The sequence below is a fragment of the Parasteatoda tepidariorum genome, chromosome 4 (genome assembly GCF_043381705.1).
Source record: "Parasteatoda tepidariorum isolate YZ-2023 chromosome 4, CAS_Ptep_4.0, whole genome shotgun sequence".
NCBI classification, from domain to species: Eukaryota; Metazoa; Arthropoda; class Arachnida; order Araneae; family Theridiidae; genus Parasteatoda; species Parasteatoda tepidariorum.
Window position 1 is genome coordinate 99,011,321 of NC_092207.1, and position 13,309 is coordinate 99,024,629.

The 13,309-nt window shown below is 28.2% G+C and overlaps 1 protein-coding gene across 1 annotated transcript; it reads left to right on the forward strand.

Annotated features, from left to right (window-relative positions):
* The first annotated feature begins 1,524 nt into the window (after window positions 1-1,524).
* LOC107441210 (translation initiation factor IF-2) lies at window positions 1,525-8,126 on the forward strand. The gene is made up of 2 exons (XM_016054383.3): window positions 1,525-1,740; window positions 7,545-8,126. The coding sequence occupies exons 1-2, from the start codon at window positions 1,729-1,731 to the stop codon at window positions 8,052-8,054; spliced, it is 522 nt and encodes a 173-aa protein (XP_015909869.1). The 5' UTR covers window positions 1,525-1,728; the 3' UTR covers window positions 8,055-8,126.
* Window positions 8,127-13,309: the final 5,183 nt, after the last annotated feature.

The following is a 13,309-nucleotide window of genomic DNA, read 5'->3' on the forward strand; positions in this document are numbered from 1 at the left end:
TGTAATTTTCCTAAAACGGGAAAAGACTGACAGTAAAACTATTTAATTTCTTGCTTTTTTAGAATATATAATGCTTAGCACGAATTATTAATAGTTACAACATAATTATTCAAATCTAAAAAGTAAATAAATAAGTTTCAGTTTTGAAAAAGAAGTATTATAGTCACTGTCAATTATTTAATTCACCACTACATTTAGTTCAAAATAAATATTACATCGTTACACTTCGGACTAATATTAATTAAAGTAAAAACAAGATAAGTCTGTCAAATTAGCAATGAACACATTTAATTAATTTTTTTTCCATCCTGATTATGTATGACTGCTTTTATGAATCGCCTGTCCCGAAGGGGTTAAACTACTGCCAGGGCTGAAAAAGAGACGAATGTGAAAAAAAAGCTAGCATTAAAAACCATTTCATATCTAGGATGTTTTCGAGAGACCAAACTCTGTTAATAATTATAATATATATAAACTGAAACTCAATGTGAGCTGATCAATTGCACTTCGTTAATGGCCAACTTAGATAGGTAAAGAGGAATGAATATTTTTTTTTTAAATCTCAAACTATTTTATACCACATTATTCTTAAATATATCATGTTATTCAAGTTGTTCATGTTATTTATAGATTTTTTTAACTTACCAATCATAATAAAGTCAATTAAAATAATGAAATATTTTAAACATGATTTTAAAATTTTATTTAACAAATAATGTCCCTAAATTCCAAAGAATTGACAGCAATATTTCCAGTGCGTGCTTGTCATGTGCAATGTGTATATGCATTGCTGCAAAATAACAACGGTTAATCTTGCATTAAGAAAAGGAGAAAAATCATAGAATACACTGCAATTATGCATTTATAACATATATGTAATTTATACACAATGTATTCTAAATAATTATTAATATGGTAAATATATACAGTAATAAGGATTCAACATAGCGTGATTCTTCTGTAAGCCATTACTATTAATAACTCAATAAGTTGGAAAAAAACAACACGATTTTTAAGATTTGATTTCTTTGTCTTTAAATATGACAAAGTGATCATCTTTCAGAAACAAAAATATGAAGACAAGAATTAGTTTTTAAAAGCGTAAAAATTATGTAATATTTTCTAATTTGGAAAAAAAATTTACCTTAATTTTTTATCTGCTGACTTCAAATTCTTTTAAGTAATATTGCGGGAGGACGTTGAAATCGCTTTAATTATCTTACTGTTAAATCGTGCTTTGTTAACTGATTTTACGATTTTTTTTTAAACTCTGAAAACGTTTATTCTATCAATCATTAAAAAAAATATGTTTCCTAAAAATTAGCAATAACTGAGCAGACGATAATATCTTTAGTACCCGTTTTAAATGACGAAGCAATAATAATTACAAGTAAAATAAAACCGTTTGTAATTAATGGAATATTTTATCAAACTACTTCTAAAGCATTCCACTAATTGGAACACTACAAAAGACGTATGCTTTCATGACGACTTCCAGAAGGTTAAAACGTATTGTTTGCAAACAACTCGATTTCTTTTCATTGTCAAGTGCAAAAGATTTAACTTTCCTAATGTCCAATAAACATAAGAGCATTGACACCAGACGATCTTTTGTCTGTCCAAGGTTTGGTTTTAGCTGTTTTTACTGATCAAACATATATAAGTAGAACTTAAAGTTCCCTAAATTCATAAATATTTGAGAAGCAGAAGAATTGATATTGAGCAAGCATGAATTCCTTGGTGAGTAAACATTTTTAAGACTTTCATAAGACTTCTGTTCAAAAATTTAATTTAGAATCAGACGATTTTTAAAACATTAATTAATTGTTTTAATCAGCAAACGAGATTAACATTTCTACAATGTTTTAAGTTACCCGAAAAAAAACAATATATAAGAACTATTTTAAACTGCACTGTTTTTTTACAAGATATTAACAATTATAATATATGTACAGTTCCGTATTTTACTCAGGTGAAAATTACATAGTGGTAGATAATTTATTAGCAAAGAATACTGAAAGCTTTCTAATTAAGTTTATAATTTACTTAATTCTCTCAGATTTTACTTGTAAATACATGTTGAAACTGTTATTAAGTATTGGTAATCAGAATCAATCTATGAAAAGAAGTACTAATCAAATATGCTGATTTGCTAACCAAAAGTTCTAGTTCTTTGCTATATTTTAAGTGGTAGTGGAATAAAAATTAAAAGCAAAAGTAGTTAAATTTTGACAACACTAAACATACCATCACATACAATTATTCAATTGTTTGTTGTATCAAATCTTTTAAAGATATCATAAATTTTTTAAATGACGTAGGCATCAATACCATTTTAATTAAATGTAAAATAAAAAAATTTGCTACAATTTTAAATATTTAGGAAAAATCTCCAGCAGAAAGCCAAAAAAAGCCGGCAGGTCTGATTTAAAAAATTAGATATGTTAGAAATAAAGTGAAAGTTTTTACTTTACTACACATTTTTGCTGCTCTTCCTACGCTGATTATCATTATTATTACTTTTTGAGAAATTTTGATCATTTTACTTACATAATTTTTTTTTCAAAAATACTTCTAGATATTATTTTCAATATTTATGCTTTATTATTAAAAGAAATTTGGATCATTATAATAAAAAATAATTTTTGCTAATATTTACGGTAAAATAATTAAAAAAGTCATTTTGTGTAAAATGATTCAGTCTTCTGTGGATTTCATGAATAACGTAAAATAATCATTTTATGTTATTCATGAAAACCAAAGAAGAGTGAATTGTAATTTTTTAATACATTAAGACAAGAATGCTTTAGTGAGAAATGACAAATTTATCAAAATTCAAAAGTAGTAGATAAGCTCAATCAATTTTAAAAACTATCTTACACTAACATATTCATATAAGAAAACAGCTTATGGTGATTCACTTATTAGGTATTATTTAATTTAATTTTAATTAAAAAATTTTATTTACTTATTAAAAAATACACGGAGGAATGGTAAATTCGAAAAATATTTTCTGATTTGATGTAATGAAATGGATTCCACAGATAATGTTTCAGTGAGAAGAAGATGAAAACATTCATCTTTGCTATTTTATATTTCTAACTAAAGTTTTAAGAAAAGATTTTATATTGCGGTGAATAAGGAGTTAATATATTGTTATGAATGAATGTTAGGGTACGCAAAGAACGAACTTTAAAATGGTGCTTCGGTAATAATAAGGTCAGAAATTGTCTATATTTGCTTGTCTGAAAATTTATTGCATATTTTCTGTGAAATTAATACTTTTTAACAACTTATTTTTACTAAGCCAATAATCATTGTTTTCAAATAATTTAATTTCATTAAAACACGTTTCGAAAACGTAACTATTAAAAAAGTAAGCACGTCGTATCAGATAACTATGGCAATTCTAATTTTGTGACGAGACCCTCACATGCTATATATGTTGGCCTGACGTAGCCAATTATTAAACATTAAAGAAATGAAATTTTCTTTTAAAAATTAAATAAGCCTATAAGTTGGCAAACTTCATTAAATTTATCTTAATATTTAAAAAAAAATGAAGCAGAATCGTCTATTGTTTTATTTAAAAAATGGCTAATGCTAAAAGAATGAAGAAAATTTTTTTTTTTTCAATAGTCTCACCCAAACGATCTAAATTTTAAGCGATTTTTGAGATTGAGAGTTTAAAACTCCCCCAACTCTTCACCCGCTGTTCAAATTTCAGAACCACAAACAGTTCAGGAGTTATTCAGGAGAGGGACGCATGTGCGTAGAAACTTCCTTTTATTAGCCTAGAACCTATGAAATGGTTTTGCTGCATCTTTTTTAATGTTGAAACTATGAAAACGATACATAAAAAAATCGTCAGCAAATAAAGCGCGAAATATGAAACTGAAAAAAGAATATTTTACACATTCGCTATTCCAAAATAAAGATAAAATATATTTAAAAAAAATGTTGATACCCATCTTAAAAATGTAATTACCAATAAAGATATAAGTAAATTTGTAAAAGTTTTTATTATAATCACTATCCCTTTAAAACATAAATTAAATGTTTGAAATATTGTATCTACGTAAGTGCAATTTTAATATCAGTAAATATTTTTGATGAATTCTATATTACTTGCGTACATTAATGTTGCAGCACTTAAAATGAAGATAAAACCACCAATATATTGCATTTGCTTATAATTTTAAGAGTAAATAACCTATGTGCCCACATTAAATATAAAAGAATATATTGGTAAAACAAGTTTTGTTATTCTTTCCTGGCCATGTTTATCACATTAATAGTAAATGTTTAAACATGAAAATAACTGCTGTCAAGTGCTCTCTTGAGATACTCGGATTTTTAAGTTTAGTTAAAAAGAATTGGGCATAATTAGAGAGTTGGATAAAACTGGAACCAAGCACTTTTCACAGCTCTCACGCATCGAAATCACATTAAACTAATCGTAAACAGTCGCCGTGTTATTTAGAAAGGATAGAAAGTCAATATATGCTTTTTGCTGTCAGTGCCAATATTTAGAAAAAAATTTTCCCCATCGAAATTACTCAATGGTTTCTGAATACATAAAGATTTATTTATACAAATTATACATCAAGCTCTTTCAGCTTTTATTATAAACTATTAAAATGGGTTTTGCACCAAGTTGGAAATATGGTTCCTAGTTCCAAATAGCGTTGTCGTATGAAATCTGTTCGTACAAAAAAAAAAGAAAAAAAAAAGTTTGGAGCTTAAGAGTCAAGTTAAGTCTGAAGTAAAGAATGCTGTCAAAATCTCAGTAAAGTAAGAATTCAATGGGTCAACTATAAAAGATTGGCGCACGAAGCTTGCAGCAATTACTGAAAGTACGATCGAAGTTTTATTTTTATAACCGTTGTTGAACAGCCAACCTGATTTTGCGTAAACGACCACTAATGTTCAAATTCGTAGCTTTGTAATTTTGAACCCAATCTAGAAGACAAGGGAACTCCTGAATCAAGTATTGGAAGAAATTTGCCTTCGTGGAGGACATTTTGATGGAATTAACATGCATTTGCTTTACATGAAGAAAACCACGAAAACCTCCCATGGTTAAACTGACGGCAAGAGGACTCTAACCCATGGTTCGTCTACCACTGAGGATATTTTACGTCAGCACTTTGGCCGGTGCGGAATTCGTATCAAACCCGTTTCACCTCATAGGAAGGCTCCTTAACCACCATGGCTCTGTGTGTTGTATAATGGAATAAGGGAAAATAATACTTATTGTATTACATTTAAACTATGGGGTTTCGCTCCCTGCTGCTCGCAGAACCCCAAGGATTGCTTTGTAGTCATTTTTGATTCTACTGTTAGAAAATTAATTTACTGATTAATATCAATGAAATATAAAATGGTTTTGACTATGATATCCAATAACGATTCAAAAGTGTACAAACGAAACCTGAACCTTAAAATAGAATGTTATGTGCTTTTTTTTGTGGTATTGAAATTTAAACCTTTTGGTGTTATTTTCCAATCACTAAACAAACATTTTGACATTTATGAGAATTAACAACTTTTGGTTATTTTATTTTATAACCGTCTTTGAACTACCGACCCAATTTTTGGGTAAACGACTACTTATGTTCAACGCCGTAGTGTAGTAATTTTGAACCCAATCCAGAAGACAAGGGAACTTCTGAGTCAAGTTTTGGGAGAAATTTGTCTTCGCAGCGGACTTTTTGGAGGAAACCCGAATTTACTTTACATGGAGAGGAAAACCTCTCATCGTTAGCGGCAATGGCCTAACTCATGATCCGTCTACCACTGGGGATATTTTATGTTAACACTGTGGTCGGTGCAAGCCGAATGCGGAATTTGTATCGACTGTCCCCTCACGCTCTGTCCCCTGAGCCATTACTGCTCTCACAGTTTTGTTTGCGATTTCTGTTCTGCAATATGATCAACTAACTTATTTATAAATAGTTACAAACATATTAAACCAGTAGTTTCTGCCCGTTGATCGAAGACGATTCTCCAACCACTGAAGATTGCAAAGCATAAGATTGCTGCTCTTGCTTTTAAGTTACATCCATTTGAAATGGGTTCTAGCTTAAAATATTAAGAATTTAAATCAATAAATAAAATCTTTAAAACTAATTCCTCTTTAGAAAATTTAAATTTTTAGTCAATAAGTTACTGAAATAAATTTTAAATTAAAATAAATGAAATGCAATAAGTAACAGTTTGCAGAAACTATACATTAATGTTTCTTTTCAGAAACTAATACAATTAAAGAAAAAAGACTCCTTTAAAAACATTATTATGAATTTCAAGACTTAAAGCTCTCAATGAAACTTAGTATGTTCATATGAACTACTGGCTTTTAATCTTTCAATTCTTCTCAACTTCATAGCTCAGTTTGTTTCAGCTTTTTATCTGTTTGTTTGTTTCAGCTGTCCACGAGAGAAGATAAATTTAAGCCAGAAATTTAAAACAAATATGTTTACGCTTTCATGCTTATGGCTGCTGACCCGCTTGATATTTCAATTTTTGTTGCCAACAAGAAAAAAGGAGAACTTTCTTTGTGGCCTTATAAGAGAAATATATGCGTATTCAGATTCAAACTTAGTTATGATCCTTGATTTTTTTTAAATACCTGCATGTTTGTGATAATAGGTCATTTTATTAATTTAATGCCAAAAATAAACATTCAAGTAGAAAAGAAGCATTTCCCCCTCTTAATTATTTCCACGTACAAACGGTTTTTACTGACCCCGTATTAGCATACCTCGAAAAAATAATTTACACACCAAGATAAAGTGTTTTCACATTAAATATTGGGACTTAACAGTTAAGTTATCATTTAATAAAAAGTTAAGTCTTTTTATTCAGTTGGTGATTAGGAAGAAAAAAAAGCCAAAACTCAAGGAACCGGTTTTTTTCCAACTTTCCCCTCATAATTTTTTCACAGTAACTATAGTTTGAAGTTTACTTTCAATTCAAGATACTAATTTAACATTTTATCGTATATTTATAAAAGTAAACAATCCAAAAAGTAATAATAATAGATTATTTCTCAATAAGCGCTTCAATCGCGACGGAAGCCTTTATCCCTTAACCCAGTGTTCCTTAACCTTTTTGATATAATGGACCCCTTTAAAAAAATTTTTAAGAAGTCACGGACCCCCCACCCCCCCNTCAATCGATTTCGATGTTATGTTTTTATTGTCACAATTGAGGAAAATTCCGCTTCGCAAATATACACTGTAGCAAACGGAATTATAGCTGCCATAACTCGCTTTACAAGCAATGGGCAGGCTTCCAAACGTTTTAAAAATTAGGAGCAGTCAGTGGACCCCCAAAATATAACTCATGGACCCCTTAGGGGTTCATGAACCACAGGTTAAGAAACCCTGCCTTAACCTAACTGTTAAGAGTGTTTCCTAGTGCAAAGGTTGATCCTGGTACATGTTCTAAATTCTGCTGCACATGTTCCTATAGAATGAAAGGAAAATTTAAAGTTTCATCATTAATAAGGTTAAACTTATTAATGTTTAACTCTTTTTCAGACGCTGATACTTTGGTTGTCAACCTTTTGCACCACCATTTTGTCTTATCCGTACGAAGACACATACAGACAAGGTGACATTGTCGGTTATCCTGTTGGTAACCAAGTCAACATAAACAGAAATGTACCAAGTAATAGAAATACGGGAGGCTATTATGGAGGTGGAAATCCAAACAGCAGATATAATGGAGGTCATTATGGAAGAGACATAAATGGTATGAACAGAGGAGATTATTATCCAAGAAACATGAATCAAAGATTGGCAAGACCTGGTATATACGGGCAAAGGAACATAGGGCTAATGGGACACAATCAGATGCAAGGACAAAGACGAAGGCAAAACGGTTACTTAAAACCCCGTCTTGGATTAGGTGGATACAGAAATAATAACGATGGATATGATTACTATGGTCAAGGACAATACAGGAAGTTGAATAATCGTAATCGTCGTCCAAACTTGTTTTACAATGATTATAACAATGATGATTATACTGATTATGATAGAGCTTAGCATTTTTGTAAGAAATATTTCATATTCTATGTAAATTATTCATTTGTATGCAGAGCCTAAATAAAATAATCATTGGCAATTTCCTTTTTTTTATTTTTAAAAAAAAATATAGTGGAAGTACAATTCAAATCAATTAAGATTTTTTGTTAAAATTGTAGCAGCAAATAAAAACTTTAAGTTCACTTTACTCCCCCGCCCCCTCTGAGAAAAAATAGAAATCATACGACGGTACTCAGTACGCAATTAAAATCACCAAATTTTTTAATAGTTGTGAGCTATTATGCGATTCAAATACGTCATTAAATATAATAAGCAATTTAAAAGTTAAGATGCGCTTTCATTTTCCACAAATCAAATGTAAGACAAGAAAACTATAAAAAATCACAGTTTTTAAAGAAAATCTTCTGATTTTATACATTTGACAAAATGTAGTCACGCAAAAATTATAAAATCAATTCTGTTCAAAAATATAGAGGAATAACAAAAATTAGGCTAAATAATTTTTCTTCGATTATAATAAAAATCATCTTTTAGTTAACAACATGCTCATTTTTATTTAAAAAAAAAAGAATTATTTATACTAATTTTTTTAATTGTATGATTGTTAACTAAAAATTGGTTTTAGAATAAAACTGATATTAAGAGCCAAACTCCATGAGCACATGACGAACTCTCCCCCCCCCCTCATAAAACAAAGAATAAACATTTTGAAGGATTATAATTTTTTTTCTTTATAAAGCAGAATCTAAGATTCAAGAACTGCATTATTCGAAAATAAAAGTTTCTCATTGACCTTAAAAAATTTTCAAGAATTTTTTTTAGTAAACACCTTCTTCCCACGTATTAAAACTGACAAGTAGGTTTAAGAGAAGAAATTTTATTATTTCTTGTTTTTACATAAACTTGGAACTCAAATACATATACAGAAACATCACAAACGTTATTTATGAACTAACAATAAATATCACATCATTCTAATGCTTACAAACCAGAACAAGGCAAATTTACACTTTTATAGAATAAATATATAAGTTGAAGATGAAGATATAAAGGCCATGTACACGCCATGTTTGATTCCGCAATTTCAAAAAAACACAAAATTGCAAACAGACTAGAAAATTAAATAAACTATCAGAAATAAATTAGAAAAGTATACATATAAGAAGAAATAAATAAGTATAAACACAAACTTCAAAATTGTCTTTTAAAAACGTTGTTTATTGCTATATTTATAACAGAAGCAGTTATCATAATTGCAAAGTAGCAACATTATTGTAAAAAGAAGAGAGAAAAATGCCTTTATGTAATTAGCAACATTAGTCTATAGATTTAAAGACAATTAATTTTTGATTCAGGCTAGTTCTTAAGTAGTTAAACATTCAAATAATTAGAATAAAGCTAGACATTGTTTTAAAAGTTGTAGCCTAGTCCCAATAGGAATATCTGAACTTAGTCCATCTCAAGATGTAGGCTTTAGTTACCCTCTTGAGATTACTAAGGAGTAGAAACTTAAACAATGCTATCTAGAAAGGTGAGGTATTGTTCTCAGAGTACATTGTTGAATTAAAAACCAAAATAATTTTTATTTTACTAATAGTTTAAAAGTTATTTGGGCTTAATGAATAATGCACAATTTTTACCTGATACATATTTATGAGTCTGACATTTCAATCTAGACAATTAAATTGCTAATTGCTTTAAACGAAATCAAATAAGAGCTGATATAAGTTGATAGAACTAATAATTTCGAAGATGAAAGGGTTACGTGTAAAGTCTAATAAGCCAAAAAATCTTTACAACTTATGAACTATTAGATAAACTCTTTTTAGGTCTTGATTCATCAAACAAAATATATAAGAAACGATACCTCAGTTGTCTCTCTAGATAGTAATTTTTAGGTTTTTCTTCCTAAAAAAACTAAAGATGATGCCTAAAACACACTGGGGGAACAGGCAAACTTTAAATATTTATTTCAGACCTAAACATTTTGAAACAATTTCCAACTTTCCTCTCTATGCAATTTATATAACTCAATGCAATTTTTAAGTACAGCAGAACCTTGAATAGCTTCATATCTTTGTTGATCAAGCTCAATTCCAATTTTTTTCTTCTTTACATTTACATCCAATTTTATTCTTTTTCGAATTCAATTATATGAAGGAATACACAAGGCCTACAGAATAAAAATCACACTTTGCATGGCATGATTGCAAAGAAATGATTTTTTATGCCAGTAACAAACGACATTTTGTTTCCTTTTGCTAAACAAATCTAAGAATTGTCAATTCTTTTGTTTCCTCTAACTCCATAGTTAGAACCGAGAAAGACAAATATAATCATAGTGCGGATGGAATTGAGAGAAAGCCTAAAAAAGTGTCAAATGGATTATAAATAAACAAAATCGACTCGGGGGAGAAAAAAACTAAATCAGTTAACGATTCAATCTTAGAAGCTGAATTTGTTTAATTCAGTGTCGGTTTATCCAAAAAAGGAACGAAGAAGTTCTAAGAAAAAGTTAAATAGTAGGGCATAAAAGTTAATAGAGATTATAATAGAAAAAGTTACATGATTATAGAGGGCATATATGTATGGCAGAAAGAGATTAAGAAATAATGTCTCAATACAATCCGAATGATAATCTGGTTAATCTAGGTCTACTGTACCACTATAATTTTGTTTCATGATATTTTGCTACACAATGCTTTGCATGCCAATAATTCTATTTGGCAATTTTTTTTTTTACTGCTGACATGATTCTTTTGCAATAGACACTTCTGGCACTTATCAGATATCTCACAGTTTTATTTTTTCTTCATTTTTGGCAAATGACTTTTTTCATTGAACTTTGATAAAATGTTGCTATAAATACCATTTGCAAACAACTAAGAGATGCTTCAACATTATAAAACGCATATAAGTGATATTTCAGTTCAATTTACATAAAATATGCAACACTATACTTAAGAATGTCAAAGTTTAAAAATAAGGTTTTTAGTGATTAATAGTTTGATCGATAAATTTAGACATTTATGCCCTTTGTTGGAATATTAAACATTACACTAAACAAAAAACTTTCTGCAATTTTATTTTTTTTAAAAATACAAAAATCGAAACTGTTTAAAAATGAATAAATAAATTTAAAAAAAAAAAAGAAGATTGAAATAAAAGAAATTGCAGATATACTATGACAAAAAAGTTATGTAAAATTCTTTATAAATTTGAGCTGAATGATGAAATAAAATTTGCACTACTGATTAAACAAATTTTAATATTTGTTATTATTTTTTATTAAGATCCATCTGTAGCTAAATTAGCAGGGATGCACAGCCTCTGGTTAAGATGTAAAAGAGGCCAATGAACAATTAATAAAATTTTCACAATTTTACTATGACATACAATTCTTTGAAAGCAAAATTTGTACTCTAACAATGATTAAGTGTATAAAAAAAGTAATAATTAAGTGGCTTTATATTGGTTTACACTAAACAATGATAACCCCAAAACTCCACAATTTTAATACTTTTTGCAAATTGTAACAGGATAACATCTGAACTCTAAATTAGAATAGTAAAATTAAACAGAATATCAAAATCACATCAATACCCTCAAAGACATCTTGCAACGTAATTAAATTTTCATCTAAGGAAAAAAAAAATGAAAATAAAATTAAAGTAAATACTAAATAACTCTAATAAATGAAAATTGTTAGATAAATTAAAAAAGAAATGAAACATCAAAGAAAGAACTTGAGATCTAAGTTTCATTTTTGCAAATAAGATTACTAAATTAATTTTTTATTTATTTATTTACAAATTTCTCAAAAAGCATTCAACTTCCGCATTTCAAAAATTATTTAATATTGATGTATTAAATTGCACGCAAAAATCAAGCAAAAATCAAACACGAGTCTTCTTTAGAAAGAAGGATTACACAACAGTAAAGGATGTCATTTAATTTGCTGTTAAGTTATTAATTTGCTTTAAATTTAAAATAAGACAATTTCTTACAATCAATTACAAAGAATTCATTAATGAAAACACCTGATTACAACATTGTACTCAAAAAAAATTTCAAAATTTGAAATTTAATTCTGTTATCTCTTTATTTATTCCTATACTCCCCCACACCCTGAAAAAAAAGGACTTGTCTTTCTTACAACAAGAATTTCCAAAGTAGAAGGGCCCTTGCATTCTATAAAATTTCAAAATGGCACTCAAAATCGTACTTGTTTCTGAATCCACTGAACTGATTTTTAATTGTCTTCTGTGAGTGTGATTGAATATAATTTAAAATTATTCCTGTATACCACCAAAAAACATGTTGCATGTCGATTGGTAGCCATCTGCCATCTCTGTCATAGACAGATATAAACGATGAGGAAATAAATTAGGGTTCATTCATATCCAGAAATTTTTTTTCTTCCTTCAATTAGAGAGTCCAATACCAAATAACAGATCAAAAAGCATTACAAGAACATCAAAAATAGCTCTTCAGAGTATTTAAATTAAAGATTGCGATCTTACCATACTGATAAAGGAATATTTGACTGGGATATTAGCCAATGCATTACAATTAGATTAATATATATATATGTATATAAATATCATGGTTGTATGAATAAAGTCAATGAATTTAAATAATCTTGATGTGATGAAATAGTATACATACAGCAAAATATAGAAATTTGAAACTTAATTTATTGTATTCCATACTTTTTTTTTTTAAAGCTTTGTTATACTTAAGGACTGCCAGATACTTAAAGAAAAAATATTATTTAATAATACCAGTCAGAAAATAAAAATATAATAAAAAAAAATTAGTAGCTCATTAAATTTATAAAATTTTCCCCCCATCAAAATAGTAAAAGTAAAGTAGTAAAATTATTTAAAAGAAAATATGCAGCCGATAATCATTCGCACCTTAATTTATTTGTTTTTATTTAGTTATATTGAATAAATTGTCTTCTTTTAAAACAGTACTAAAATATTTTTTTTTTTTATATATTTATGAAAAACATTATGTTAAAGTTTTTTAATTTATTATTTTAGGAAAATTATACAAAATATCTAGCAATTCAACCTAGTTAGGTAATTGGCTTAGGTGGCTGGATACTGAAGAGTCAGAATAATTAATGCATTCCAAGTTTTAATTTCAAAACCTAAAAATCTGATACTTCTTTAAGAATGTAGAAAAGAATATAAAAACTGAAAATGAGTATACTGTGTCAAACATTAATGATACTAGAAATTTAAAGT